Below are 26,507 nucleotides of genomic sequence, written 5' to 3' on the forward strand. Positions count from 1 at the left end.
CACTGTGGGATTTTCAAATGAATGGTAACAGGCATTACCAGATAACGACCCATTCATTTGAATCAGGTGTGCTGGAGCAGGGTCAACATCTAAAATATGCAGGACAGGGGGTCCCTGAGGACCAGCCTTCAAGACCTTTGAACAACTGATAACCAGAATATTGTTATGGTTATGGTAGGCAACGCCGTGTTCACTAGCTACATCGCAAAGTAACCACATTTCAGACCAACTCTGCCTGGCATGTTTACTACAAATGTGATATTAGCTACCACAGTGCTACGGTGGCGTCTCAATTAGCTACACAGTAGGCTAATGCACGGTACAGTTTTGGCAAAGTTTAAACGCGTCGTGTGGTTAGCCTATAGCCAACACCGTATTAATAGTTAACATGACATATAGCTAGAATAAAACCCTACTTTACAAATGTCACAAATGAAATTGCAAATTGCAATGACACAAAGTACATAGATTTGTTGTTATCGGACAAATTACAGTGCGCGCGGCCTCACTCACCGTTACCTGAACTGGCGCTTCTAATGGAAATGGAAAGACGTCACGACTACACATGGCAAACACGTTGAAACATGTTCAATTAAATGAGAATAGACGTCACGACTACACATGGCAAACATATTGAAACATGTTCAATTAAATGAGAAAATCAGGTTAACAAACACTTCGGGAAAAAAAAGTGTATTTTCAAAATGAGAGGATCTGTTACGGATTCGTGTTATTGCAACACATATGCTGCAGTCCGTCATATATATATATATATATATATATATATATATATATATATATATATATATATATTCATATTCATTCAATATATATATATGAATACATATATATATATGAATAACACACACAAGAAAAGCAACCATATAACCAAATGATAAGTATAATATCTACATTCCTGATGAAGAGAGATGTTTTGGGGCTATCTTGTTGTTATTATCAGTGACCTAGGAACTTTGTAAAGCTCTCTCTACAGTGCCCACTAGATGGCAGAGTAAGAGCACAAATAGTAAAGGCAGAGCCTCTGGTCAATGTCACCGTGTTATGTTAGTTGCAGGTGGAGGGCCAAGGAACATCGATCAGCCATAGATGGTATGTCTTCTGTTCATACCGACTGACCGACAGCAACGACTACACTGTGGAGAAGGTGAAACTGTTGTCGATTACAAAGTAAGTGTTTCTTCTTGTAAAGTAAGACTTTCTAGCTTGTGTCGGTCTCCTATCATCGTGCTATACTTAGTTAATGTCGTGACGAGTTTCAACTTTGCCATGTATAGGGCTTAATAAAACGTTTGTTCGTCCCGAGCAATGCGCCCATCCTGCCATAGCGTTTATTGTCGACGTATTCATAATCTACTATTGGCTACCATACACACGGATGGGCATATAGCCTCCTTCACCAAACCGACTAATGAATACTAAACGAATCTGGGACTTTATAGCCAAACCGTGTACATTGCTAAACGTGTACAAATGTATTATCTGGCTATAGGCCTCTCAAAATGGCCTATCCGTTTTGGGGACATGGCCTAGTCGTGTAGGGAACGAACACACACACACACACACTCACACACACTCACACACACGCACACACGCACTCACCGCCCCCCCCCCACACACACACACACTCACTGCTTTTCTCTGCATATAACTCCGTTTGTCACCTATCTGTGTTTTTGGCAGGGGAGAGATGAGCATCGAAATGCAAATGGAGGCTCTCCAAAGTGCAGTGAGCCAGAGGGTCGAGGAGCTGAAGGCCGAGTGCGCTCGGCTCGAAGACGGCCTGGTGCAGGCACAGCGCAGAATGGCGTCGGAGACAAAGGCCTGCTGTGCAAAAGTGGAAGCCAGGATGCTGGAGCATTTGGCCACCCTGGAAAGCAGACTGTCGGCAGCGGAACTGGAGGTGACGGCCTTGCGCCTTCAAAGGGCCAGGCGGGCAGAGGATGCCATGGCCCAGCGGGTCGCTCCCAGCCCTGTCCTCATGGCGGACCCCGTCGACCGGACGCCAAGCCCTCGCCACTCGCCACCCGCGGTGTCGCAGACAGACTCCAGGCACGGAAGTCCCCAGACCAAGCGACCCTTGTCTCCCCAGGACGGACTTATGCGGGGTGCCCCGTCCAAGCGACCCTCGTCTCCCCAGGACGGACAAATGGAGGACGCCGCCGAGCCAAAGAAGCGTCGCGTTGTCCTGTCCTACGAGGACTTGGACCCAGCCATCAGGGTTCGGGTTTTGGACTACAGGCCGGCCGTTGTGGACAAAAGAGAGTTGCTCACGGAACTCCAGCTGGCGCACCTCTTAATGTCACTGGACCACTTTGAAATAAGAGGTGAGTGAGTAACGGGGGAATATGCGTATAGTTTGTAACACTCAAAGTAAGGCACAGACATCTGATACTTCTGTTCTCCCTGACTCTTGTTTTTCAGATGCCGTCGATTTGGAGCACAAGGCCGTGCAAGTCATCTGCCTGGGCGCCGTCCACGGAGTTTGGCCTGATCAGCCCTGGGCGCCGCCCAATTGCAGCCAAACCTTTTTGTGCTACGTCATGGACAAAATCAGGACACACCTGAAAACAGTGGCCAAGCGAGCGCTGCTGGAAAAGCTGAGGCAGTCCTATTTAGAAGACCTGGCTCATCAGTAGCGGTCAAGCGGCAGCCCTAGCGGATCGGACACAAGAACACTGACACTACCCTGTTCGGCCTATTTTATTCTCGTTTTATTCAATGTGTTCATCCAATGTTTTATCTTCTTTCCTGTTCTGGTGTTGTAATGTTAAAAGTGTCATATAAATGTTATTGCCATGAGACTGTGTTTTCTTTACATTGATTGGAATGCTCAGACATGTTTTCCCAGTGTGGAAAGTCAAGTTTAGCTGTTGCAAAACGTGTTTATTATTTATTGAGCAAAATTGAGTGTGGAGACACCATTCAGAGTTTAGATGCCTTTCGTGACAAGCAAATCCCAATCACTCATTCGATATTCAAGGGGGAGAGTGAAAGTCTAGCTAAAATAAAATATAAGTAGTCATAATTTACAATATAACCTCAAATAAACAGATAGTGCAAGAGAACAATACAACAGTGCACATTTCAATGTGCCGGGTGTCATTGTGCAAGACACTCCCCCACCCCCCCACCACACACAAACACACACACACACACACACACAGAGAGAGAGACATCATAATGGCTGCAGGAAAGGATTGAAACAATATTTGCCAAATACTACACACAGTGTTTTTATGCAATGTATCATAACAGTGTTTTTGCCCAGTTCGCTAAAGTGCCCACTAGATGGCAATGCAAGAGCAGATTACTTTTCGGCTCTACATGTATGGACGATGACTTGAAATAATCCTGGTCACGGAGAATATGTCCTCCAAACAACATCTTGTTTGTTTCCAGACTCACATATACAAACATTAGGGGGCCAACGTAGACTTGTTTCGATGTTAGAATTGACTTGGCAACAGCGCAGCGCACAACGTGGAAAGAGGAGTTACCTCCAATCAACCCTTCTTAGATTTTTGACCAATAGAAGCAGCCCAAAACGTATTTACCTGGTAACAGCCCAGCAACGGGAGTTAACTCCAATTGACCCTGGTCAGCTTTTTGGACCAATAGAAGCAGCCCAAAACTTTACAGCCATAGATTGTATTTCTCTTCTGTTCATACCAACTGACCGACGACAGCAACGACAAGGTAAAAACAGTTGTCGATTACAAAAGTAAGTATTTTTTCACAATGTATGGCTTGAAGGGTGTTACTCTAAGAGACTACGAATGGCCATCAGTAACTGTACGCTAGTCAATGACAACGACAATCACCTGTCTGTGTTTTTTTTTGCAAGGCTAACGTGAGCAACGACCAAGACATGGCGCTTTCGGAGATTGAACTGCTGGACATCAAGTTCGACGCCCTAAAAGGAGCAGTTGACCAGACAGTGATGGAGCTGAAGGCAGAGTGTGGCAGGCTTGCCCACGAAGTGGAACAGGTGCAGAGGAGTGTGATGGCTGAGGCGGCTGCCCGGTGCACAGAGTTGGAGGCCAAGATGCTACGGCACATGGGCGCCCTAGAAAGAAGACTGTCCGCAGCGGAGCGGGCCAATGCGAGCAAGCCGCCATTCGCGGAGGTAGAGGAACCTGCCGCCTCCAGCCCCGACAGAGAGGCACCACCAATCTCTGGGGACCGGGCGCCAGACTTTTTGCCGGGGACACCGACCCGCTCCACCCCGACGACACCTGGTTCGCCGATGGCCTCCAGGCCCAAACGTCGTGCGCCCTGCCACCAACCTCCGACATGTGCCCCGGAGGAAAAAAAAGCAGAGGTGGATCTGGTCCGAACCTACACAGACTTTGATGCCGGCTTGGGGAAGTGTGTGCTCGACCACAAGCCGGCTGCACTTAGTAGCAGAGAGTTGCTCTCCGAGCTACAACTGGCATTCTTTGCGTTGTCGATGAAGGAGCTAGACATCAAGGGTGAGAAAGCTTTGCCGTCTTTGTACCAAGGCCGTAGCCATTGAGTCAACATTGGGGGGGGGACCGAATGTATTTTTTGATGATAATCCCAAGGCACACACACGTCTGATATATCCATGTATTGTGTGACTTCTTGCTTTTCAGACACCGTCGGTTTGGAGAACAAGGCCAGTGCCATTATACACAGAGGCGAAAGGCACAAAGTTTGGCCTGTACAACCCTGGGCCCCGGAGAATTGCCGCACCACCTTCCTCAACTACGTGATGGAGAAAATAAAAAACCACCTTCGAAGACGCAAGTCCCTCGATCAAGCGGCAGCCCTAGCGGATCGGACTCAAGAACACTGACACTACCCTGTTCGGCCTATTTTATTCTCGTTTTATTCAATGTGTTCATCCAATGTTTTATCTTCTTTCCTGTTCTGGTGTTGTAATGTTAATAGTGTCATATAAATGTTATTGCCATGAGACTGTGTTTTCTTTACATTGATTGGAATGCTCAGACACGTTTTCCCAGTGTGGAAAGTCAAGTTTAGCTGTTGCAAAACGTGTTTATTATTTATTGAGCAAAATTGAGTGTGGAGACACCATTCAGAGTTTAGATGCCATTCGTGACAAGCAAATCCCAATCACTCATTCAATATTCAAGGGGAAGAGTGAAAGTCTAGCTAATACTAAGGGGGGGTCTAGCTAATACTAAGGGGAATAAATTAAAATATATGTAGTCATAATTTACAATATAACCTCAAATAAACTGATAGTGCAAGAGAACAATACAACAGTGCACATTTCAATGAGCCGGGTGTCAATGTGCAAGACACTCCCCCACCCCCCCACCACACACAAACACACACACACACACACACACACAGAGAGAGAGACATCATAATGGCTGCAGGAAAGGATTGAAACAATATTTGCCAAATACTACACACAGTGTTTTTATGCAATGTATCATAACAGTGTTTTTGCCCAGTTCGCTAAAGTGCCCACTAGATGGCAATGCAAGAGCAGATCACTTTTCGGCTCTACATGTATGGACGATGACCTGAAGTAATCCTGGTCAAGGAGAATATGTCCTCCAAACAACATCTTGTTTGTTTCCAGACTCACATATACAAACATTAGGGGGCCAACGTAGACTTGTTTCGATGTTAGAATTGACTTGGCAACAGCGCAGCGCACAACGTGGAAAGAGGAGTTACCTCCAATCAACCCTTCTTAGATTTTTGACCAATAGAAGCAGCCCAAAACGTATTTACCTGGTAACAGCCCAGCAACGGGAGTTAACTCCAATTGACCCTGGTCAGCTTTTTGGACCAATAGAAGCAGCCCAAAACTTTACAGCCATAGATTGTATTTCTCTTCTGTTCATACCAACTGACCGACGACAGCGACGACAAGGTGAAACAGTTGTCGATTACAAAAGTAAGTATTTTTTCACAATGTATGGCTTGAGGGTGTTACTCTAAGAGACTACGAATGGCCATCAGTAACTGTACGCTAGTCAATGACAACGACAATCACCTGTCTTGTGTTTTTTTTTGCAAGGCTAACATGAGCAACGACCAAGACATGGCGCTTTCGGAGATTGAACTGCTGGAGATCAAGTTCGACGCCCTAAAAGGAGCAGTTGGCCAGACAGTGATGGAGCTGAAGGCAGAGTGTGGCAGGCTTGCCCACGAAGTGGAACAGGTGCAGAGGAGTGTGATGGCTGAGGCGGCTGCCCGGTGCACAGAGTTGGAGGCCAAGATGCTACGGCACATGGGCGCCCTAGAAAGAAGACTGTCCGCAGCGGAGCGGGCCAATGCGAGCAAGCCGCCATTCGCGGAGGTAGAGGAACCTGCCGCCTCCAGCCCCGACAGAGAGGCACCACCAATCTCTGGGGACCGGGCGCCAGACTTTTTGCAATTGGGCGGCGCCCAGGGCTGATCAGGCCAAACTCCGTGGACGGCGCCCAGGCAGATGACTTGCACGGCCTTGTGCTCCAAATCGACGGCATCTGAAAAACAAGAGTCAGGGAGAACAGAAGTATCAGATGTCTGTGCCTTACTTTGAGTGTTACAAACTATACGCATATTCCCCCGTTACTCACTCACCTCTTATTTCAAAGTGGTCCAGTGACATTAAGAGGTGCGCCAGCTGGAGTTCCGTGAGCAACTCTCTTTTGTCCACAACGGCCGGCCTGTAGTCCAAAACCCGAACCCTGATGGCTGGGTCCAAGTCCTCGTAGGACAGGACAACGCGACGCTTCTTTGGCTCGGCGGCGTCCTCCATTTGTCCGTCCTGGGGAGACGAGGGTCGCTTGGACGGGGCACCCCGCATAAGTCCGTCCTGGGGAGACAAGGGTCGCTTGGTCTGGGGACTTCCGTGCCTGGAGTCTGTCTGCGACACCGCGGGTGGCGAGTGGCGAGGGCTTGGCGTCCGGTCGACGGGGTCCGCCATGAGGACAGGGCTGGGAGCGACCCGCTGGGCCATGGCATTTTGATGGCCGCCAGGTCCTGGAGCTCTAGCACCACACCATCAATATCAAATCTGTACTCCAGAAAGGTATCTTGTTCGTATGCCGTCACCCGAGTTGGATGAACAGAGATGTGTACGTCCTCGTCACAGAGAAATTCTTTAACTCCGTTAAACTGACTGCGCCGGTGCGCAAGGTTGCTGGTGTTTTCTTTAGCTGTCGTGGTGTATCTCAAATGGTCAGCATCCGCTGTCGTCCTGCGTGTAAGTGAAAAATATGAATGATAGTTAATAGGAGTGTCAGGAATATTAATCTATCAAGCATTGCACAATCAGTCGGTGAACAAGTTTGAAACACATCTGATCTAGTCTTGTCTATACATGCAGTTTCCAATTTTGGAAATTAAATAATGATCACTGGAAACAATTACTCAAAGCCTAGTTAACATGACTGAAAACGTATACCTCATGTTTTCCGTATCCACTGTAGCCAGAACAGAATTTTCACCCTGCAAGTAAACACGTTCATTCATTGAATTAAAAGCGTTGACGACTCGTCAAATACTACAATCAAGAGATTTTCTATGGATAAAAAAACACATGTTAGTTACCTGCATGTCTGCATCATGGGTAGGCATTGCTGTGTGGATGGAAGTAACAGTATAGGCATGTTTAATAATACACATGTGATATGACACATTATTAGTAGGCTATGGCTTATATGTAGGCCTACTTTCGAAAACAGTAGTCCTATAGTTGGTCTAATCGAAAACCTTGTAAATTGAGCAAATATAGTTGATGTTATAGTGCACAAATATTGAAGTAGCATATACAGTTAATATGTAATTTAATTTCGTAATTTCCCCAGGAATAGCCACACTTTTAAACAAATATTTCTGGTGAAACGCTAAAACTGCTTTGTCCGCTACAGGCTTGATCAGCATGTGTGAATTATTTAAACATAATATGAGTGATTACCTATACGCCCCTGAGGTTTAAGCCCCTGTCATTATTACCTCGGGAAACGAATGAAAAGTATAATGTCTACATTTCTGATGACGTGAGATTTAAGATTGCAATACAAAGTTTGTCTGGTTCACAAGTCTTCATGTATGACCCATATAGGCTAGTCTATATGGGTCAATCAAAACGTATATGGGTCAATCAAAACGAATAACAAGTATAACGTTTTATATTTCTCAATCTTATTAACCTATACCTGCTTCAGGCCCATCGATTATATTGCTCTGGAAGTCGGAGCCAAACCGCTCACGAAGTCTAAGAAGTCGCCGTGATATTGTGTCAAGTTCCATCTCTGCCTGTCTTTTCAATTCTTCAATACGTGCCCTGAGTTGTTCCGCCATTTTTTTCTTGTCATTAAAAACATATAGGCCTTGGCTATAGTGCAACGGCAAGGAATTCAAATGGTCGGAAATGTAGTCTGCTGACCAGGTTTTTGCGTCTGTGGTCAAGATTAACGTAGTGTTTACTCCAAAGAACAGGGGGTCATCCGTGTGAAGGTGACCTCTCTCATTGGTCAGTTACTTCCACCTGGGCGTCGTCTTGAGATCTGCCCAGAGGTGTGAAGTGGCTGATAGTTTAAATTTCATTATCTCGAATGTCCATGAAATGCTTAAACTTCAGAATAGAGCAATACAACGTTCATAACTGGTTTTGTTAGTATGATACAATTATTTTAATATCAAGATTGACTGATTTAACTATATCTGAAGGGGAGTTATAATCAAACATCAATTAAACACGTTCTAGGTAAATGAGAAAACACACATTATAACACATCGACTACTGTCATTGAATTAGTGTCCATGAGCCATGTAGTCCTTGAGAAATATGTTCGTAAATCCACAAAAGAAAGTTCTCCCTTAAACTCCATTGTCTGATGCTGTGTGACCATGTGGTCTCTGTTCCTGACCCCATGCTGGGTCAGGGCTTTTGAAGCATCTTCTGGGAGATAAGGACAAAAGGGGGAAGGACCCTTCCCCCTTTTCGGGGGTAGGGGAAAGGTGTGGATGGTACCAAGCTTTGTCTGTTGACTCTCTGCTACACTTTTAAAACTACCACACACAAACATACAAGTAAAAAAAAAAAGTTGGGCGAGAGAGAATGCACCATTGAGCACAAGAAAGACACATGATTAAATGATTACTGAGAATTACCTGGGATTCAGCCAGTTTAATCCCTTTGCAATGCATAAGGCATGCAAAACCCTTATCAGAGTAGACATGGTTGTTGCTGACGTGCTTTTTTAGCAGATGAAATGCTGGCTTCAAGTTGTGCTTTGTCGGTTTATCAAAAGAGACATAGTTTAATGGCATTTTGATGGCCGCCAGGTCCTGGAGCTCTAGCACCACACCATCAATATCAAATCTGTACTCCAGAAAGGTATCTTGTTCGTATGCCGTCACCCGAGTTGGATGAACAGAGATGTGTACGTCCTCGTCACAGAGAAATTCTTTAACTCCGTTAAACTGACTGCGCCGGTGCGCAAGGTTGCTGGTGTTTTCTTTAGCTGTCGTGGTGTATCTCAAATGGTCAGCATCCGCTGTCGTCCTGCGTGTAAGTGAAAAATATGAATGATAGTTAATAGGAGTGTCAGGAATATTAATCTATCAAGCATTGCACAATCAGTCGGTGAACAAGTTTGAAACACATCTGATCTAGTCTTGTCTATACATGCAGTTTCCAATTTTGGAAATTAAATAATGATCACTGGAAACAATTACTCAAAGCCTAGTTAACATGACTGAAAACGTATACCTCATGTTTTCCGTATCCACTGTAGCCAGAACAGAATTTTCACCCTGCAAGTAAACACGTTCATTCATTGAATTAAAAGCGTTGACGACTCGTCAAATACTACAATCAAGAGATTTTCTATGGATAAAAAAAGAGCTCTGCGCCAGGTATCCCCATTGAGATTGGCTGCTTGCAATGTTTGGGACTACCTCGCTGTTATGACCAGTGACCCATGCTCTTCTGTAAAGCGCTCTCCTGGAAGTGGCTTTGGATAAAAGAGTCTGCTCAATGCATAAATGTGAACGTAAACGACAGAAACAATACAAATCATATCTACGTAACATGATGATGATTTGCAAAACCACTGTGTGTAGTATTTTGCAAATAATGTGAAGCTGAGAATGTGCTTATAGTTGTGAAGATCTGGTCTGCTGTTTTGCTCATTGAGGATTCGGAAGCTGTGGCGCGCTATGGCGCGCAGTGGCGCACTATGGCGCGCAGTGGCGCACTATGGCGCGCAGTGGCGCACTGAGGCACACGGTCTCTTCCAACACAACCATGCGCAAGAGCAACTCAACAATACTTTGCCAACACATCACATGACTTAGGTCTTCTTCCTCCAGCCTCGCCAGTTTTTAAAAGACCACTTATGTCACACATGTCCGTTGTGCTTGAATGCAATCCAATGAGCTCTGAATTTGACTCTGACGTAACAGAGCGCGTGCTTTTACATCGGGGAGCTGTGCTTTGGCACAATATTTAGCACAATCTAAACATCTAAACACAACCCATGTGTCTAGATGTTACAAGAAACACAACGCATGTGTTTGGATGACAACTTACCATGACCAGCCATTCCAATGTCACCGCGACCCGGACAACTTACCATGACCAGCCATTTATATAGAGCCCAAACAGTATCATTGCACGGTGGCCGGGGGTGGGCATTTGTATGTCTCGTATCGTGGGTGTGCATGTATATGTCAAGTAGCACGTCATGAAATGAACCCCTATGAATTGACTCACCCCTGGTCACTTTTATTGTAGGAGGTCATTTGGTCATAGCTGTATATATGGTGGAGGAGATCTCCTCTGACCCGATATCCATATACTGGTCTCAATGGGGATACCTGGCGCAGAGCTCTGTTAAGGGATGGCATCACACACACACACACACAATTGACCAAATCGGTTATTAGGATGACATTTTGCAAGGCTTCTTGTTGTAGTCTCCTCGGCACACCTGAATACGGCCGGACAGGTCGACATCCATCCACATCACCAAGCTCAAGCTCAACTCTGACTCTGACTAATATTATGTGTCCTCGTGTATGTTACGTAGATATGATTTGTATTGTTTCTGTCGTTTACGTTCACATTTATGCATTGAGCAGACTCTTTTATCCAAAGCCACTTCCAGGAGAGCGCTTTACAGAAGAGCATGGGTCACTGGTCATAACAGCGAGGTAGTCCCAAACATTGCAAGCAGCCAATCTCAATGGGGATACCTGGCGCAGAGCTCTTTTTTTATCCATAGAAAATCTCTTGATTGTAGTATTTGACGAGTCGTCAACGCTTTTAATTCAATGAATGAACGTGTTTACTTGCAGGGTGAAAATTCTGTTCTGGCTACAGTGGATACGGAAAACATGAGGTATACGTTTTCAGTCATGTTAACTAGGCTTTGAGTAATTGTTTCCAGTGATCATTATTTAATTTCCAAAATTGGAAACTGCATGTATAGACAAGACTAGATCAGATGTGTTTCAAACTTGTTCACCGACTGATTGTGCAATGCTTGATAGATTAATATTCCTGACACTCCTATTAACTATCATTCATATTTTTCACTTACACGCAGGACGACAGCGGATGCTGACCATTTGAGATACACCACGACAGCTAAAGAAAACACCAGCAACCTTGCGCACCGGCGCAGTCAGTTTAACGGAGTTAAAGAATTTCTCTGTGACGAGGACGTACACATCTCTGTTCATCCAACTCGGGTGACGGCATACGAACAAGATACCTTTCTGGAGTACAGATTTGATATTGATGGTGTGGTGCTAGAGCTCCAGGACCTGGCGGCCATCAAAATGCCATTAAACTATGTCTCTTTTGATAAACCGACAAAGCACAACTTGAAGCCAGCATTTCATCTGCTAAAAAAGCACGTCAGCAACAACCATGTCTACTCTGATAAGGGTTTTGCATGCCTTATGCATTGCAAAGGGATTAAACTGGCTGAATCCCAGGTAATTCTCAGTAATCATTTAATCATGTGTCTTTCTTGTGCTCAATGGTGCATTCTCTCTCGCCCAACTTTTTTTTTTTACTTGTATGTTTGTGTGTGGTAGTTTTAAAAGTGTAGCAGAGAGTCAACAGACAAAGCTTGGTACCATCCACACCTTTCCCCTACCCCCGAAAAGGGGGAAGGGTCCTTCCCCCTTTTGTCCTTATCTCCCAGAAGATGCTTCAAAAGCCCTGACCCAGCATGGGGTCAGGAACAGAGACCACATGGTCACACAGCATCAGACAATGGAGTTTAAGGGAGAACTTTCTTTTGTGGATTTACGAACATATTTCTCAAGGACTACATGGCTCATGGACACTAATTCAATGACAGTAGTCGATGTGTTATAATGTGTGTTTTCTCATTTACCTAGAACGTGTTTAATTGATGTTTGATTATAACTCCCCTTCAGATATAGTTAAATCAGTCAATCTTGATATTAAAATAATTGTATCATACTAACAAAACCAGTTATGAACGTTGTATTGCTCTATTCTGAAGTTTAAGCATTTCATGGACATTTGAGATAATGAAATTTAAACTATCAGCCACTTCACACCTCTGGGCAGATCTCAAGACGACGCCCAGGTGGAAGTAACTGACCAATGAGAGAGGTCACCTTCACACGGATGACCCCCTGTTCTTTGGAGTAAACACTACGTTAATCTTGACCACAGACGCAAAAACCTGGTCAGCAGACTACATTTCCGACCATTTGAATTCCTTGCCGTTGCACTATAGCCAAGGCCTATATGTTTTTAATGACAAGAAAAAAATGGCGGAACAACTCAGGGCACGTATTGAAGAATTGAAAAGACAGGCAGAGATGGAACTTGACACAATATCACGGCGACTTCTTAGACTTCGTGAGCGGTTTGGCTCCGACTTCCAGAGCAATATAATCGATGGGCCTGAAGCAGGTATAGGTTAATAAGATTGAGAAATATAAAACGTTATACTTGTTATTCGTTTTGATTGACCCATATACGTTTTGATTGACCCATATAGACTAGCCTATATGGGTCATACATGAAGACTTGTGAACCAGACAAACTTTGTATTGCAATCTTAAATCTCACGTCATCAGAAATGTAGACATTATACTTTTCATTCGTTTCCCGAGGTAATAATGACAGGGGCTTAAACCTCAGGGGCGTATAGGTAATCACTCATATTATGTTTAAATAATTCACACATGCTGATCAAGCCTGTAGCGGACAAAGCAGTTTTAGCGTTTCACCAGAAATATTTGTTTAAAAGTGTGGCTATTCCTGGGGAAATTACGAAATTAAATTACATATTAACTGTATATGCTACTTCAATATTTGTGCACTATAACATCAACTATATTTGCTCAATTTACAAGGTTTTCGATTAGACCAACTATAGGACTACTGTTTTCGAAAGTAGGCCTACATATAAGCCATAGCCTACTAATAATGTGTCATATCACATGTGTATTATTAAACATGCCTATACTGTTACTTCCATCCACACAGCAATGCCTACCCATGATGCAGACATGCAGGTAACTAACATGTGTTTTTTTATCCATAGAAAATCTCTTGATTGTAGTATTTGACGAGTCGTCAACGCTTTTAATTCAATGAATGAACGTGTTTACTTGCAGGGTGAAAATTCTGTTCTGGCTACAGTGGATACGGAAAACATGAGGTATACGTTTTCAGTCATGTTAACTAGGCTTTGAGTAATTGTTTCCAGTGATCATTATTTAATTTCCAAAATTGGAAACTGCATGTATAGACAAGACTAGATCAGATGTGTTTCAAACTTGTTCACCGACTGATTGTGCAATGCTTGATAGATTAATATTCCTGACACTCCTATTAACTATCATTCATATTTTTCACTTACACGCAGGACGACAGCGGATGCTGACCATTTGAGATACACCACGACAGCTAAAGAAAACACCAGCAACCTTGCGCACCGGCGCAGTCAGTTTAACGGAGTTAAAGAATTTCTCTGTGACGAGGACGTACACATCTCTGTTCATCCAACTCGGGTGACGGCATACGAACAAGATACCTTTCTGGAGTACAGATTTGATATTGATGGTGTGGTGCTAGAGCTCCAGGACCTGGCGGCCATCAAAATGCCATGGCCCAGCGGGTCGCTCCCAGCCCTGTCCTCATGGCGGACCCCGTCGACCGGACGCCAAGCCCTCGCCACTCGCCACCCGCGGTGTCGCAGACAGACTCCAGGCACGGAAGTCCCCAGACCAAGCGACCCTCGTCTCCCCAGGACGGACTTATGCGGGGTGCCCCGTCCAAGCGACCCTCGTCTCCCCAGGACGGACAAATGGAGGACGCCGCCGAGCCAAAGAAGCGTCGCGTTGTCCTGTCCTACGAGGACTTGGACCCAGCCATCAGGGTTCGGGTTTTGGACTACAGGCCGGCCGTTGTGGACAAAAGAGAGTTGCTCACGGAACTCCAGCTGGCGCACCTCTTAATGTCACTGGACCACTTTGAAATAAGAGGTGAGTGAGTAACGGGGGAATATGCGTATAGTTTGTAACACTCAAAGTAAGGCACAGACATCTGATACTTCTGTTCTCCCTGACTCTTGTTTTTCAGATGCCGTCGATTTGGAGCACAAGGCCGTGCAAGTCATCTGCCTGGGCGCCGTCCACGGAGTTTGGCCTGATCAGCCCTGGGCGCCGCCCAATTGCAAAAAGTCTGGCGCCCGGTCCCCAGAGATTGGTGGTGCCTCTCTGTCGGGGCTGGAGGCGGCAGGTTCCTCTACCTCCGCGAATGGCGGCTTGCTCGCATTGGCCCGCTCCGCTGCGGACAGTCTTCTTTCTAGGGCGCCCATGTGCCGTAGCATCTTGGCCTCCAACTCTGTGCACCGGGCAGCCGCCTCAGCCATCACACTCCTCTGCACCTGTTCCACTTCGTGGGCAAGCCTGCCACACTCTGCCTTCAGCTCCATCACTGTCTGGCCAACTGCTCCTTTTAGGGCGTCGAACTTGATCTCCAGCAGTTCAATCTCCGAAAGCGCCATGTCTTGGTCGTTGCTCATGTTAGCCTTGCAAAAAAAAACACAAGACAGGTGATTGTCGTTGTCATTGACTAGCGTACAGTTACTGATGGCCATTCGTAGTCTCTTAGAGTAACACCCTCAAGCCATACATTGTGAAAAAATACTTACTTTTGTAATCGACAACTGTTTCACCTTGTCGTCGCTGTCGTCGGTCAGTTGGTATGAACAGAAGAGAAATACAATCTATGGCTGTAAAGTTTTGGGCTGCTTCTATTGGTCCAAAAAGCTGACCAGGGTCAATTGGAGTTAACTCCCGTTGCTGGGCTGTTACCAGGTAAATACGTTTTGGGCTGCTTCTATTGGTCAAAAATCTAAGAAGGGTTGATTGGAGGTAACTCCTCTTTCCACGTTGTGCGCTGCGCTGTTGCCAAGTCAATTCTAACATCGAAACAAGTCTACGTTGGCCCCCTAATGTTTGTATATGTGAGTCTGGAAACAAACAAGATGTTGTTTGGAGGACATATTCTCCTTGACCAGGATTACTTCAGGTCATCGTCCATACATGTAGAGCCGAAAAGTGATCTGCTCTTGCATTGCCATCTAGTGGGCACTTTAGCGAACTGGGCAAAAACACTGTTATGATACATTGCATAAAAACACTGTGTGTAGTATTTGGCAAATATTGTTTCAATCCTTTCCTGCAGCCATTATGATGTCTCTCTCTCTGTGTGTGTGTGTGTGTGTGTGTGTGTGTTTGTGTGTGGTGGGGGGGTGGGGGAGTGTCTTGCACATTGACACCCGGCTCATTGAAATGTGCACTGTTGTATTGTTCTCTTGCACTATCAGTTTATTTGAGGTTATATTGTAAATTATGACTACATATATTTTAATTTATTCCCCTTAGTATTAGCTAGACCCCCCCTTAGTATTAGCTAGACTTTCACTCTTCCCCTTGAATATTGAATGAGTGATTGGGATTTGCTTGTCACGAATGGCATCTAAACTCTGAATGGTGTCTCCACACTCAATTTTGCTCAATAAATAATAAACACGTTTTGCAACAGCTAAACTTGACTTTCCACACTGGGAAAACGTGTCTGAGCATTCCAATCAATGTAAAGAAAACACAGTCTCATGGCAATAACATTTATATGACACTATTAACATTACAACACCAGAACAGGAAAGAAGATAAAACATTGGATGAACACATTGAATAAAACGAGAATAAAATAGGCCGAACAGGGTAGTGTCAGTGTTCTTGAGTCCGATCCGCTAGGGCTGCCGCTTGATCGAGGGACTTGCGTCTTCGAAGGTGGTTTTTTATTTTCTCCATCACGTAGTTGAGGAAGGTGGTGCGGCAATTCTCCGGGGCCCAGGGTTGTACAGGCCAAACTTTGTGCCTTTCGCCTCTGTGTATAATGGCACTGGCCTTGTTCTCCAAACCGACGGTGTCTGAAAAGCAAGAAGTCACACAATACATGGATATATCAGACGTGTGTGTGCCTTGGGATTATCATCAAAAAATACATTCGGTCCCCCCCCCAATGTTGACTCAATGGCTACGGCCTTGGTACAAAGACGGCAAAGCTTTCTCACCCTTGATGTCTAGCTCCTTCATCGACAACGCAAAGAATGCCAGTTGTAGCTCGGAGAGCAACTCTCTGCTACTAAGTGCAGCCGGCTTGTGGTCGAGCACACACTTCCCCAAGCCGGCATCAAAGTCTGTGTAGGTTCGGACCAGATCCACCTCTGCTTTTTTTTCCTCCGGGGCACATGTCGGAGGTTGGTGGCAGGGCGCACGACGTTTGGGCCTGGAGGCCATCGGCGAACCAGGTGTCGTCGGGGTGGAGCGGGTCGGTGTCCCCGGCAAAAAGTCTGGCGCCCGGTCCCCAGAGATTGGTGGTGCCTCTCTGTCGGGGCTGGAGGCGGCAGGTTCCTCTACCTCCGCGAATGGCGGCTTGCTCGCATTGGCCCGCTCCGCTGCGGACAGTCTTCTTTCTAGGGCGCCCATGTGCCGTAGCATCTTGGCCTCCAACTCTGTGCACCGGGCAGCCGCCTCAGCCATCACACTCCTCTGCACCTGTTCCACTTCGTGGGCAAGCCTGCCACACTCTGCCTTCAGCTCCATCACTGTCTGGTCAACTGCTCCTTTTAGGGCGTCGAACTTGATGTCCAGCAGTTCAATCTCCGAAAGCGCCATGTCTTGGTCGTTGCTCACGTTAGCCTTGCAAAAAAAAACACAGACAGGTGATTGTCGTTGTCATTGACTAGCGTACAGTTACTGATGGCCATTCGTAGTCTCTTAGAGTAACACCCTTCAAGCCATACATTGTGAAAAAATACTTACTTTTGTAATCGACAACTGTTTTTACCTTGTCGTTGCTGTCGTCGGTCAGTTGGTATGAACAGAAGAGAAATACAATCTATGGCTGTAAAGTTTTGGGCTGCTTCTATTGGTCCAAAAAGCTGACCAGGGTCAATTGGAGTTAACTCCCGTTGCTGGGCTGTTACCAGGTAAATACGTTTTGGGCTGCTTCTATTGGTCAAAAATCTAAGAAGGGTTGATTGGAGGTAACTCCTCTTTCCACGTTGTGCGCTGCGCTGTTGCCAAGTCAATTCTAACATCGAAACAAGTCTACGTTGGCCCCCTAATGTTTGTATATGTGAGTCTGGAAACAAACAAGATGTTGTTTGGAGGACATATTCTCCGTGACCAGGATTATTTCAAGTCATCGTCCATACATGTAGAGCCGAAAAGTAATCTGCTCTTGCATTGCCATCTAGTGGGCACTTTAGCGAACTGGGCAAAAACACTGTTATGATACATTGCATAAAAACACTGTGTGTAGTATTTGGCAAATATTGTTTCAATCCTTTCCTGCAGCCATTATGATGTCTCTCTCTCTGTGTGTGTGTGTGTGTGTGTGTTTGTGTGTGGTGGGGGGGTGGGGGAGTGTCTTGCACAATGACACCCGGCACATTGAAATGTGCACTGTTGTATTGTTCTCTTGCACTACTTCAGCTCTGCCTTCAACACCATCATCCCCACCCTGCTCCAGGACAAGCTCTCCCAGCTGAACGTGCCCGACTCCACCTGCAGGTGGATCACAGGCTTCCTGTCTGACAGGAAGCAGTGCGTTAAGCTGGGAACGCAAGTCTCTGACTCCCGGTCCATCAGCACCGGATCTCCTCAGGGCTGCATCCTTTCTCCTCTGCTCTTCTCCCTGTACGCCAACAGCTGCACCTCCAGTCATTTGCAGTCAAGCTCCTGAAGTTTGGGGACGACACCACCCTCATTGGGCTCATCTCTCGTGGACACAAATCTTATTATAGATGGGAAGCGGACAACCTGGTGCAGCTAGGACAACCTAGAGCTCAATGCACTCAAGACAGCGGAGATGGTTGTGGACTTCAGGAAGAACACAGCCCCACTCACCCCTATCACCCTGTGTGACTCCCCAGTCAACACGAGTCATTCCGCTTCCTGGGCACTATCCTCTCCCAGGACCTCAAGTGGGAACTGAACATTAGCTCCCTCACCAAGAAAGCACAAGAGAGGATGTACTTCCTGTGTCAGCTGAAGAAATTCAACCTGCCAAAGACTATGATTGTGCACTTCTACATAGCAATCGTTGAGTCCATCCTCACCACCTCCATCACCATTCGGTATGCTGCTGCCACAGGTAAGGACAAGAGCAGGCTGCAGCTTAGCAGCCGCACCGCGGAGAAGGTGATTGCAGCCAATCTACCTTCCCTCGGACCTGCACGCCTCGAGGACCCTGAGGCGAGCGAGGAAGATTGTGGCTGACTCCTCCCACCCTGGACACTCCCTGTTTCAGTCACTGGCCTCTGGCAGAAGGCTACGGTCCATCAGGACCATTGGTCTGCCATGATCTTCTTACAATAAGGCCTTTGTAAGATCTTTCCTTAACCCCAGTGATTGTCTTCCAATACCTCTACTTATTGGTACTTTATTTTGACAAGCATTTTTGCTTTGTGCCACGGGGTACCATTGACCTGGTATTCCCATCCAATAAAACCCAATGCAGGCCCTCTTACTCGTTCGTCATCAGCCTTCTCACCATTCTCAGGACTTGTAGTTTGAAAACCCTGTCCTTCTGCGAGCAACCCAACCCATGGCTTTTCATCTTTAAAACCCTTGTAGGGCTTCTCCCTACCACCTTACCAAACAAGCATTAAAATCAGGTACCGGCGGAGGGGAAACATTTTATAACGGACCAATTGCTCTGTAATGACTAAGTTAGAGAATCAAATGGTTAGGTCATGAGTGCTAAACCATGGTCCTCAGGGCCCCCCTGTCCTGCACATTTTAGACTTTCCTTGCTCAGGGTTGCTAACCCTAGGTTGGAATGCAGAAGAAAATCAACAGGAACCACATTTAAAAAAGGACCAGGAGCCCTTGTCATCGTTGTTACCTGTTGGGATGTCCTGAAACTATGAACGCCAACGCAGGTAAGTAACACACAAGGTAAGTGATGAACAAGAAGTAACATACAAATAGGACAAGGTTCATATATTTATATTTATTAGACACTAACATGGCACTACGAGACAATCAGGAGCAGCACAGCCTCCATAGGCTCCCTGCAGACTGGACACTGCTTGTTGCCCCTCTGCAGCTTGCGAGCGCATCGATAGCAGGAAATGAGGTGGATGGTGGCCCCGTGCACGATGCATCCGTTCTTGGGACGGCTCTGACACATGAAGCAAGGGTCCAGTAAGCTGGCGGGTAGGTCGGCCTGCAGACACACACACACACCCACACCCACACCCACACCCACACATATTGATATGCAGATTTTCTATACGTAACACACATTCTCCAAAGTGACTTACAAACTGTGTACCGAGATGTCAACATGTATCCATGGATGCAAGGCTCTGGGGTTAAAAGGTCAGGACTCACAGTGGTGCCGTGGACGCACCCTTCCTCCTCTTCCTCTTTGGCCGAACCTGGCCCCCTTCCTCTCCAATGACCGGTGGATTCCCCTCCTTTGTTGAGAAGAAAGTAGTTGATGTTAGCAGTCAGTTCCCTGAACCCATTTTTCCTACTCACAATCCCTCCTCTAGGACTGACCCAACTACATGTCTAAACTCTTTCTCTCCTCTGTCCGAGATCTCTGACCTCATGACCTCATCCTTTCTCATCGCCCCACCTCCTGTCAGTCACTATTCCCTCCAGTCTGCCAGAGCTGCTTCAAGGTCATCCGTGACCATTTTGCTGTACCTATCTGCAGCATTCGACACGGTCAACCACCAGATCCTGCTCGATACACTTTCTGAGATGGGCATCTCTGGCACTGCATTCCAGTGAATCTCATCCTATACCGCTTACCTGGGTTTAACACAGGAACAAGATTTTGGCTCAGCCTGGAGAGGAAACGTCTTGGACACACACACACACACACACACACACACACACACACACACACACACACACACACACACACACCTGGGGTTACAACACTGATGCTAGCTGTCTGCCACGTGGTCTACACACATTTCAAAATAAATAACACACACTTCCATTAGGGCATTAGGCAACTGCTTCCTCTCCATGGAAATCCCTTGAAACGTGTGCGTGCGTGTGTGTGTGTGTGTGTGTGTACGTCTGTGTGTTAGTGTGAGAGCAATGTGTGTTCCTTACAGTGGCTCCTTCACAGAGAACGTGTCGATCCCCAGCACGGCCCCCAGAGGATCACCGCCTAAGTTGACAATGTGCTGCTGCTTCTGGTCGTACAGCTTTTTCTGAAAGATGTACTGGCCCAGGTAGAAGATCACCTGCGGGGACATACACGGTCAGAGCCGGCCAGAACCCTGTTGCCCTAAACCAGTGGTTCTCAACCCTGGTCCTCGGGACCCCCTGCCCTGCATGTTTTAGATATATTTTCCTGCTCCAACACACCTGATTCAAATAAATGGGCCTGATAACGAGCCATTAATTTGAATCGGGTGTGTTTGAGGAGGGAAACGTCTAAAACATGCAGGGCAGGGGGTCCCGAGGACCAGGATTGAGAACCACTGCCCTAAACTTCAGCGCAAAGGCTGGAGTGAGGACCAAATGTTTGTCATTTGTTTGGACACGCTGCTGGGAAACTATCAAAGAGGAGCAGGGACAACTAAATAATTCCAACACCTGTACCTTTACTTGTGACACATGAAAAAAGATACAATATCTACCTCCTTCCTGGTGTACACATTCTTATTTGCACCCGCGTGCTTCAGAAGGCGGCCAAGTGCGCCTGTCGGTCTCACCTGAGAAGAAATAAGAAAATAAAGAGAAAACATTAGATCATGCTCTGGTATTTAAAGAGGGGGGAGCAGGGGTTTGTGTGCTGGGGCTGGGCTGCTTACAACGGTAAGATTGTGGCTGGAACCGGTCATGTTGACGTGCCTATCTGTAGCAAAGACACAGATTAATACATCAACTCCGAGGTCTTCAACCCTGGTCCTCAGGGACCCCCTGTCCTGCACGTTTCAGATGTTGACCCTGCCCCAACCCTGCCCCAACACACGTGATTCAAATGAATGGTAACAGGCATTACCAGATAACGACCCATTCATTTGAATCAGGTGTGCTGGAGCAGGGTCAACATCTAAAATATGCAGGACAGGGGGTCCCTGAGGACCAGCCTTCAAGACCTTTGAACAACTGATAACCAGAATATTGTTATGGTTATGGTAGGCAACGCCGTGTTCACTAGCTACATCGCAAAGTAACCACATTTCAGACCAACTCTGCCTGGCATGTTTACTACAAATGTGATATTAGCTACCACAGTGCTACGGTGGCGTCTCAATTAGCTACACAGTAGGCTAATGCACGGTACAGTTTTGGCAAAGTTTAAACGCGTCGTGTGGTTAGCCTATAGCCAACACCGTATTAATAGTTAACATGACATATAGCTAGAATAAAACCCTACTTTACAAATGTCACAAATGAAATTGCAAATTGCAATGACACAAAGTACATAGATTTGTTGTTATCGGACAAATTACAGTGCGCGCGGCCTCACTCACCGTTACCTGAACTGGCGCTTCTAATGGAAATGGAAAGACGTCACGACTACACATGGCAAACACGTTGAAACATGTTCAATTAAATGAGAATAGACGTCACGACTACACATGGCAAACATATTGAAACATGTTCAATTAAATGAGAAAATCAGGTTAACAAACACTTCGGGAAAAAAAAGTGTATTTTCAAAATGAGAGGATCTGTTACGGATTCGTGTTATTGCAACACATATGCTGCAGTCCGTCATATATATATATATATATATATATATATATATATATATATATATATATATATATATATATATTCATATTCATTCAATATATATATATGAATACATATATATATATGAATAACACACACAAGAAAAGCAACCATATAACCAAATGATAAGTATAATATCTACATTCCTGATGAAGAGAGATGTTTTGGGGCTATCTTGTTGTTATTATCAGTGACCTAGGAACTTTGTAAAGCTCTCTCTACAGTGCCCACTAGATGGCAGAGTAAGAGCACAAATAGTAAAGGCAGAGCCTCTGGTCAATGTCACCGTGTTATGTTAGTTGCAGGTGGAGGGCCAAGGAACATCGATCAGCCATAGATGGTATGTCTTCTGTTCATACCGACTGACCGACAGCAACGACTACACTGTGGAGAAGGTGAAACTGTTGTCGATTACAAAGTAAGTGTTTCTTCTTGTAAAGTAAGACTTTCTAGCTTGTGTCGGTCTCCTATCATCGTGCTATACTTAGTTAATGTCGTGACGAGTTTCAACTTTGCCATGTATAGGGCTTAATAAAACGTTTGTTCGTCCCGAGCAATGCGCCCATCCTGCCATAGCGTTTATTGTCGACGTATTCATAATCTACTATTGGCTACCATACACACGGATGGGCATATAGCCTCCTTCACCAAACCGACTAATGAATACTAAACGAATCTGGGACTTTATAGCCAAACCGTGTACATTGCTAAACGTGTACAAATGTATTATCTGGCTATAGGCCTCTCAAAATGGCCTATCCGTTTTGGGGACATGGCCTAGTCGTGTAGGGAACGAACACACACACACACACACTCACACACACTCACACACACGCACACACGCACTCACCGCCCCCCCCCCACACACACACACACTCACTGCTTTTCTCTGCATATAACTCCGTTTGTCACCTATCTGTGTTTTTGGCAGGGGAGAGATGAGCATCGAAATGCAAATGGAGGCTCTCCAAAGTGCAGTGAGCCAGAGGGTCGAGGAGCTGAAGGCCGAGTGCGCTCGGCTCGAAGACGGCCTGGTGCAGGCACAGCGCAGAATGGCGTCGGAGACAAAGGCCTGCTGTGCAAAAGTGGAAGCCAGGATGCTGGAGCATTTGGCCACCCTGGAAAGCAGACTGTCGGCAGCGGAACTGGAGGTGACGGCCTTGCGCCTTCAAAGGGCCAGGCGGGCAGAGGATGCCATGGCCCAGCGGGTCGCTCCCAGCCCTGTCCTCATGGCGGACCCCGTCGACCGGACGCCAAGCCCTCGCCACTCGCCACCCGCGGTGTCGCAGACAGACTCCAGGCACGGAAGTCCCCAGACCAAGCGACCCTTGTCTCCCCAGGACGGACTTATGCGGGGTGCCCCGTCCAAGCGACCCTCGTCTCCCCAGGACGGACAAATGGAGGACGCCGCCGAGCCAAAGAAGCGTCGCGTTGTCCTGTCCTACGAGGACTTGGACCCAGCCATCAGGGTTCGGGTTTTGGACTACAGGCCGGCCGTTGTGGACAAAAGAGAGTTGCTCACGGAACTCCAGCTGGCGCACCTCTTAATGTCACTGGACCACTTTGAAATAAGAGGTGAGTGAGTAACGGGGGAATATGCGTATAGTTTGTAACACTCAAAGTAAGGCACAGACATCTGATACTTCTGTTCTCCCTGACTCTTGTTTTTCAGATGCCGTCGATTTGGAGCACAAGGCCGTGCAAGTCATCTGCCTGGGCGCCGTCCACGGAGTTTGGCCTGATCAGCCCTGGGCGCCGCCCAATTGCAGCCAAACCTTTTTGTGCTACGTCATGGACAAAATCAGGACACACCTGAAAACAGTGGCCAAGCGAGCGCTGCTGGAAAAGCTGAGGCAGTCCTATTTAGAAGACCTGGCTCATCAGTAGCGGTCAAGCGGCAGCCCTAGCGGATCGGACACAAGAACACTGACACTACCCTGTTCGGCCTATTTTATTCTCGTTTTATTCAATGTGTTCATCCAATGTTTTATCTTCTTTCCTGTTCTGGTGTTGTAATGTTAAAAGTGTCATATAAATGTTATTGCCATGAGACTGTGTTTTCTTTACATTGATTGGAATGCTCAGACATGTTTTCCCAGTGTGGAAAGTCAAGTTTAGCTGTTGCAAAACGTGTTTATTATTTATTGAGCAAAATTGAGTGTGGAGACACCATTCAGAGTTTAGATGCCTTTCGTGACAAGCAAATCCCAATCACTCATTCGATATTCAAGGGGGAGAGTGAAAGTCTAGCTAAAATAAAATATAAGTAGTCATAATTTACAATATAACCTCAAATAAACAGATAGTGCAAGAGAACAATACAACAGTGCACATTTCAATGTGCCGGGTGTCATTGTGCAAGACACTCCCCCACCCCCCCACCACACACAAACACACACACACACACACACACAGAGAGAGAGACATCATAATGGCTGCAGGAAAGGATTGAAACAATATTTGCCAAATACTACACACAGTGTTTTTATGCAATGTATCATAACAGTGTTTTTGCCCAGTTCGCTAAAGTGCCCACTAGATGGCAATGCAAGAGCAGATTACTTTTCGGCTCTACATGTATGGACGATGACTTGAAATAATCCTGGTCACGGAGAATATGTCCTCCAAACAACATCTTGTTTGTTTCCAGACTCACATATACAAACATTAGGGGGCCAACGTAGACTTGTTTCGATGTTAGAATTGACTTGGCAACAGCGCAGCGCACAACGTGGAAAGAGGAGTTACCTCCAATCAACCCTTCTTAGATTTTTGACCAATAGAAGCAGCCCAAAACGTATTTACCTGGTAACAGCCCAGCAACGGGAGTTAACTCCAATTGACCCTGGTCAGCTTTTTGGACCAATAGAAGCAGCCCAAAACTTTACAGCCATAGATTGTATTTCTCTTCTGTTCATACCAACTGACCGACGACAGCAACGACAAGGTAAAAACAGTTGTCGATTACAAAAGTAAGTATTTTTTCACAATGTATGGCTTGAAGGGTGTTACTCTAAGAGACTACGAATGGCCATCAGTAACTGTACGCTAGTCAATGACAACGACAATCACCTGTCTGTGTTTTTTTTTGCAAGGCTAACGTGAGCAACGACCAAGACATGGCGCTTTCGGAGATTGAACTGCTGGACATCAAGTTCGACGCCCTAAAAGGAGCAGTTGACCAGACAGTGATGGAGCTGAAGGCAGAGTGTGGCAGGCTTGCCCACGAAGTGGAACAGGTGCAGAGGAGTGTGATGGCTGAGGCGGCTGCCCGGTGCACAGAGTTGGAGGCCAAGATGCTACGGCACATGGGCGCCCTAGAAAGAAGACTGTCCGCAGCGGAGCGGGCCAATGCGAGCAAGCCGCCATTCGCGGAGGTAGAGGAACCTGCCGCCTCCAGCCCCGACAGAGAGGCACCACCAATCTCTGGGGACCGGGCGCCAGACTTTTTGCCGGGGACACCGACCCGCTCCACCCCGACGACACCTGGTTCGCCGATGGCCTCCAGGCCCAAACGTCGTGCGCCCTGCCACCAACCTCCGACATGTGCCCCGGAGGAAAAAAAAGCAGAGGTGGATCTGGTCCGAACCTACACAGACTTTGATGCCGGCTTGGGGAAGTGTGTGCTCGACCACAAGCCGGCTGCACTTAGTAGCAGAGAGTTGCTCTCCGAGCTACAACTGGCATTCTTTGCGTTGTCGATGAAGGAGCTAGACATCAAGGGTGAGAAAGCTTTGCCGTCTTTGTACCAAGGCCGTAGCCATTGAGTCAACATTGGGGGGGGGACCGAATGTATTTTTTGATGATAATCCCAAGGCACACACACGTCTGATATATCCATGTATTGTGTGACTTCTTGCTTTTCAGACACCGTCGGTTTGGAGAACAAGGCCAGTGCCATTATACACAGAGGCGAAAGGCACAAAGTTTGGCCTGTACAACCCTGGGCCCCGGAGAATTGCCGCACCACCTTCCTCAACTACGTGATGGAGAAAATAAAAAACCACCTTCGAAGACGCAAGTCCCTCGATCAAGCGGCAGCCCTAGCGGATCGGACTCAAGAACACTGACACTACCCTGTTCGGCCTATTTTATTCTCGTTTTATTCAATGTGTTCATCCAATGTTTTATCTTCTTTCCTGTTCTGGTGTTGTAATGTTAATAGTGTCATATAAATGTTATTGCCATGAGAC

At 46.4% G+C, this 26,507-nt stretch overlaps 4 protein-coding genes across 4 annotated transcripts; 2 read left to right on the forward strand and 2 right to left on the reverse strand.

The window, feature by feature from the left end:
• Positions 1-944: 944 nt before the first annotated feature.
• Positions 945-2,657, forward strand: LOC124463748. The gene is made up of 3 exons (XM_047015531.1): positions 945-1,188; positions 1,702-2,345; positions 2,443-2,657. The coding sequence occupies exons 2-3, from the start codon at positions 1,709-1,711 to the stop codon at positions 2,655-2,657; spliced, it is 852 nt and encodes a 283-aa protein (XP_046871487.1). The 5' UTR covers positions 945-1,188; positions 1,702-1,708.
• A 3,358-nt stretch (positions 2,658-6,015) lies between these two features.
• LOC124463751 lies at positions 6,016-6,970 on the reverse strand. Its single transcript, XM_047015534.1, has 2 exons — positions 6,592-6,970; positions 6,016-6,494 (listed from the first exon to the last, which is right to left on the reverse strand). The coding sequence occupies exons 1-2, from the start codon at positions 6,968-6,970 to the stop codon at positions 6,016-6,018; spliced, it is 858 nt and encodes a 285-aa protein (XP_046871490.1).
• A 12,264-nt stretch (positions 6,971-19,234) lies between these two features.
• Positions 19,235-20,849, reverse strand: LOC124463749 (E3 ubiquitin-protein ligase Mdm2-like). Its single transcript, XM_047015532.1, has 4 exons — positions 20,677-20,849; positions 20,365-20,414; positions 19,936-20,021; positions 19,235-19,768 (listed from the first exon to the last, which is right to left on the reverse strand). The coding sequence occupies exons 1-4, from the start codon at positions 20,820-20,822 to the stop codon at positions 19,574-19,576; spliced, it is 477 nt and encodes a 158-aa protein (XP_046871488.1). The 5' UTR covers positions 20,823-20,849; the 3' UTR covers positions 19,235-19,573.
• LOC124463752 lies at positions 20,710-24,201 on the forward strand. Its single transcript, XM_047015535.1, has 4 exons — positions 20,710-20,798; positions 22,614-22,732; positions 23,246-23,889; positions 23,987-24,201. The coding sequence occupies exons 3-4, from the start codon at positions 23,253-23,255 to the stop codon at positions 24,199-24,201; spliced, it is 852 nt and encodes a 283-aa protein (XP_046871491.1). The 5' UTR covers positions 20,710-20,798; positions 22,614-22,732; positions 23,246-23,252.
• Positions 24,202-26,507: the final 2,306 nt, after the last annotated feature.

Source organism: Hypomesus transpacificus, unplaced genomic scaffold (assembly GCF_021917145.1).
Source record: "Hypomesus transpacificus isolate Combined female unplaced genomic scaffold, fHypTra1 scaffold_301, whole genome shotgun sequence".
NCBI classification, from domain to species: Eukaryota; Metazoa; Chordata; class Actinopteri; order Osmeriformes; family Osmeridae; genus Hypomesus; species Hypomesus transpacificus.

What these genes read in the sequence shown, in the direction of transcription:
- LOC124463748 (XM_047015531.1), top strand. Translation starts at nt 1,709, where the DNA reads ATGAGCATCGAAATGCAAATGGAGGCTCTCCAAAGTGCAGTGAGCCAG. An exon ending in GGACCACTTTGAAATAAGAG is followed by an intron (nt 2,346 to 2,442) that starts GTGAGTGAGTAA and finishes CTTGTTTTTCAG; the next exon opens with ATGCCGTCGATTTGGAGCAC.
- LOC124463749 (XM_047015532.1), bottom strand. Translation starts at nt 20,822, where the DNA reads ATGTCCCCGCAGGTGATCTTCTACCTGGGCCAGTACATCTTTCAGAAA. An exon ending in TTCTCTGTGAAGGAGCCACT is followed by an intron (nt 20,415 to 20,676) that starts GTAAGGAACACA and finishes TGTGTGTCCAAG; the next exon opens with ACGTTTCCTCTCCAGGCTGA. An exon ending in GGTGCGTCCACGGCACCACT is followed by an intron (nt 19,769 to 19,935) that starts GTGAGTCCTGAC and finishes GTGTGTCTGCAG; the next exon opens with GCCGACCTACCCGCCAGCTT.
- LOC124463752 (XM_047015535.1), top strand. Translation starts at nt 23,253, where the DNA reads ATGAGCATCGAAATGCAAATGGAGGCTCTCCAAAGTGCAGTGAGCCAG. An exon ending in GGACCACTTTGAAATAAGAG is followed by an intron (nt 23,890 to 23,986) that starts GTGAGTGAGTAA and finishes CTTGTTTTTCAG; the next exon opens with ATGCCGTCGATTTGGAGCAC.
- LOC124463751 (XM_047015534.1), bottom strand. Translation starts at nt 6,970, where the DNA reads ATGGCCCAGCGGGTCGCTCCCAGCCCTGTCCTCATGGCGGACCCCGTC. An exon ending in GGACCACTTTGAAATAAGAG is followed by an intron (nt 6,495 to 6,591) that starts GTGAGTGAGTAA and finishes CTTGTTTTTCAG; the next exon opens with ATGCCGTCGATTTGGAGCAC.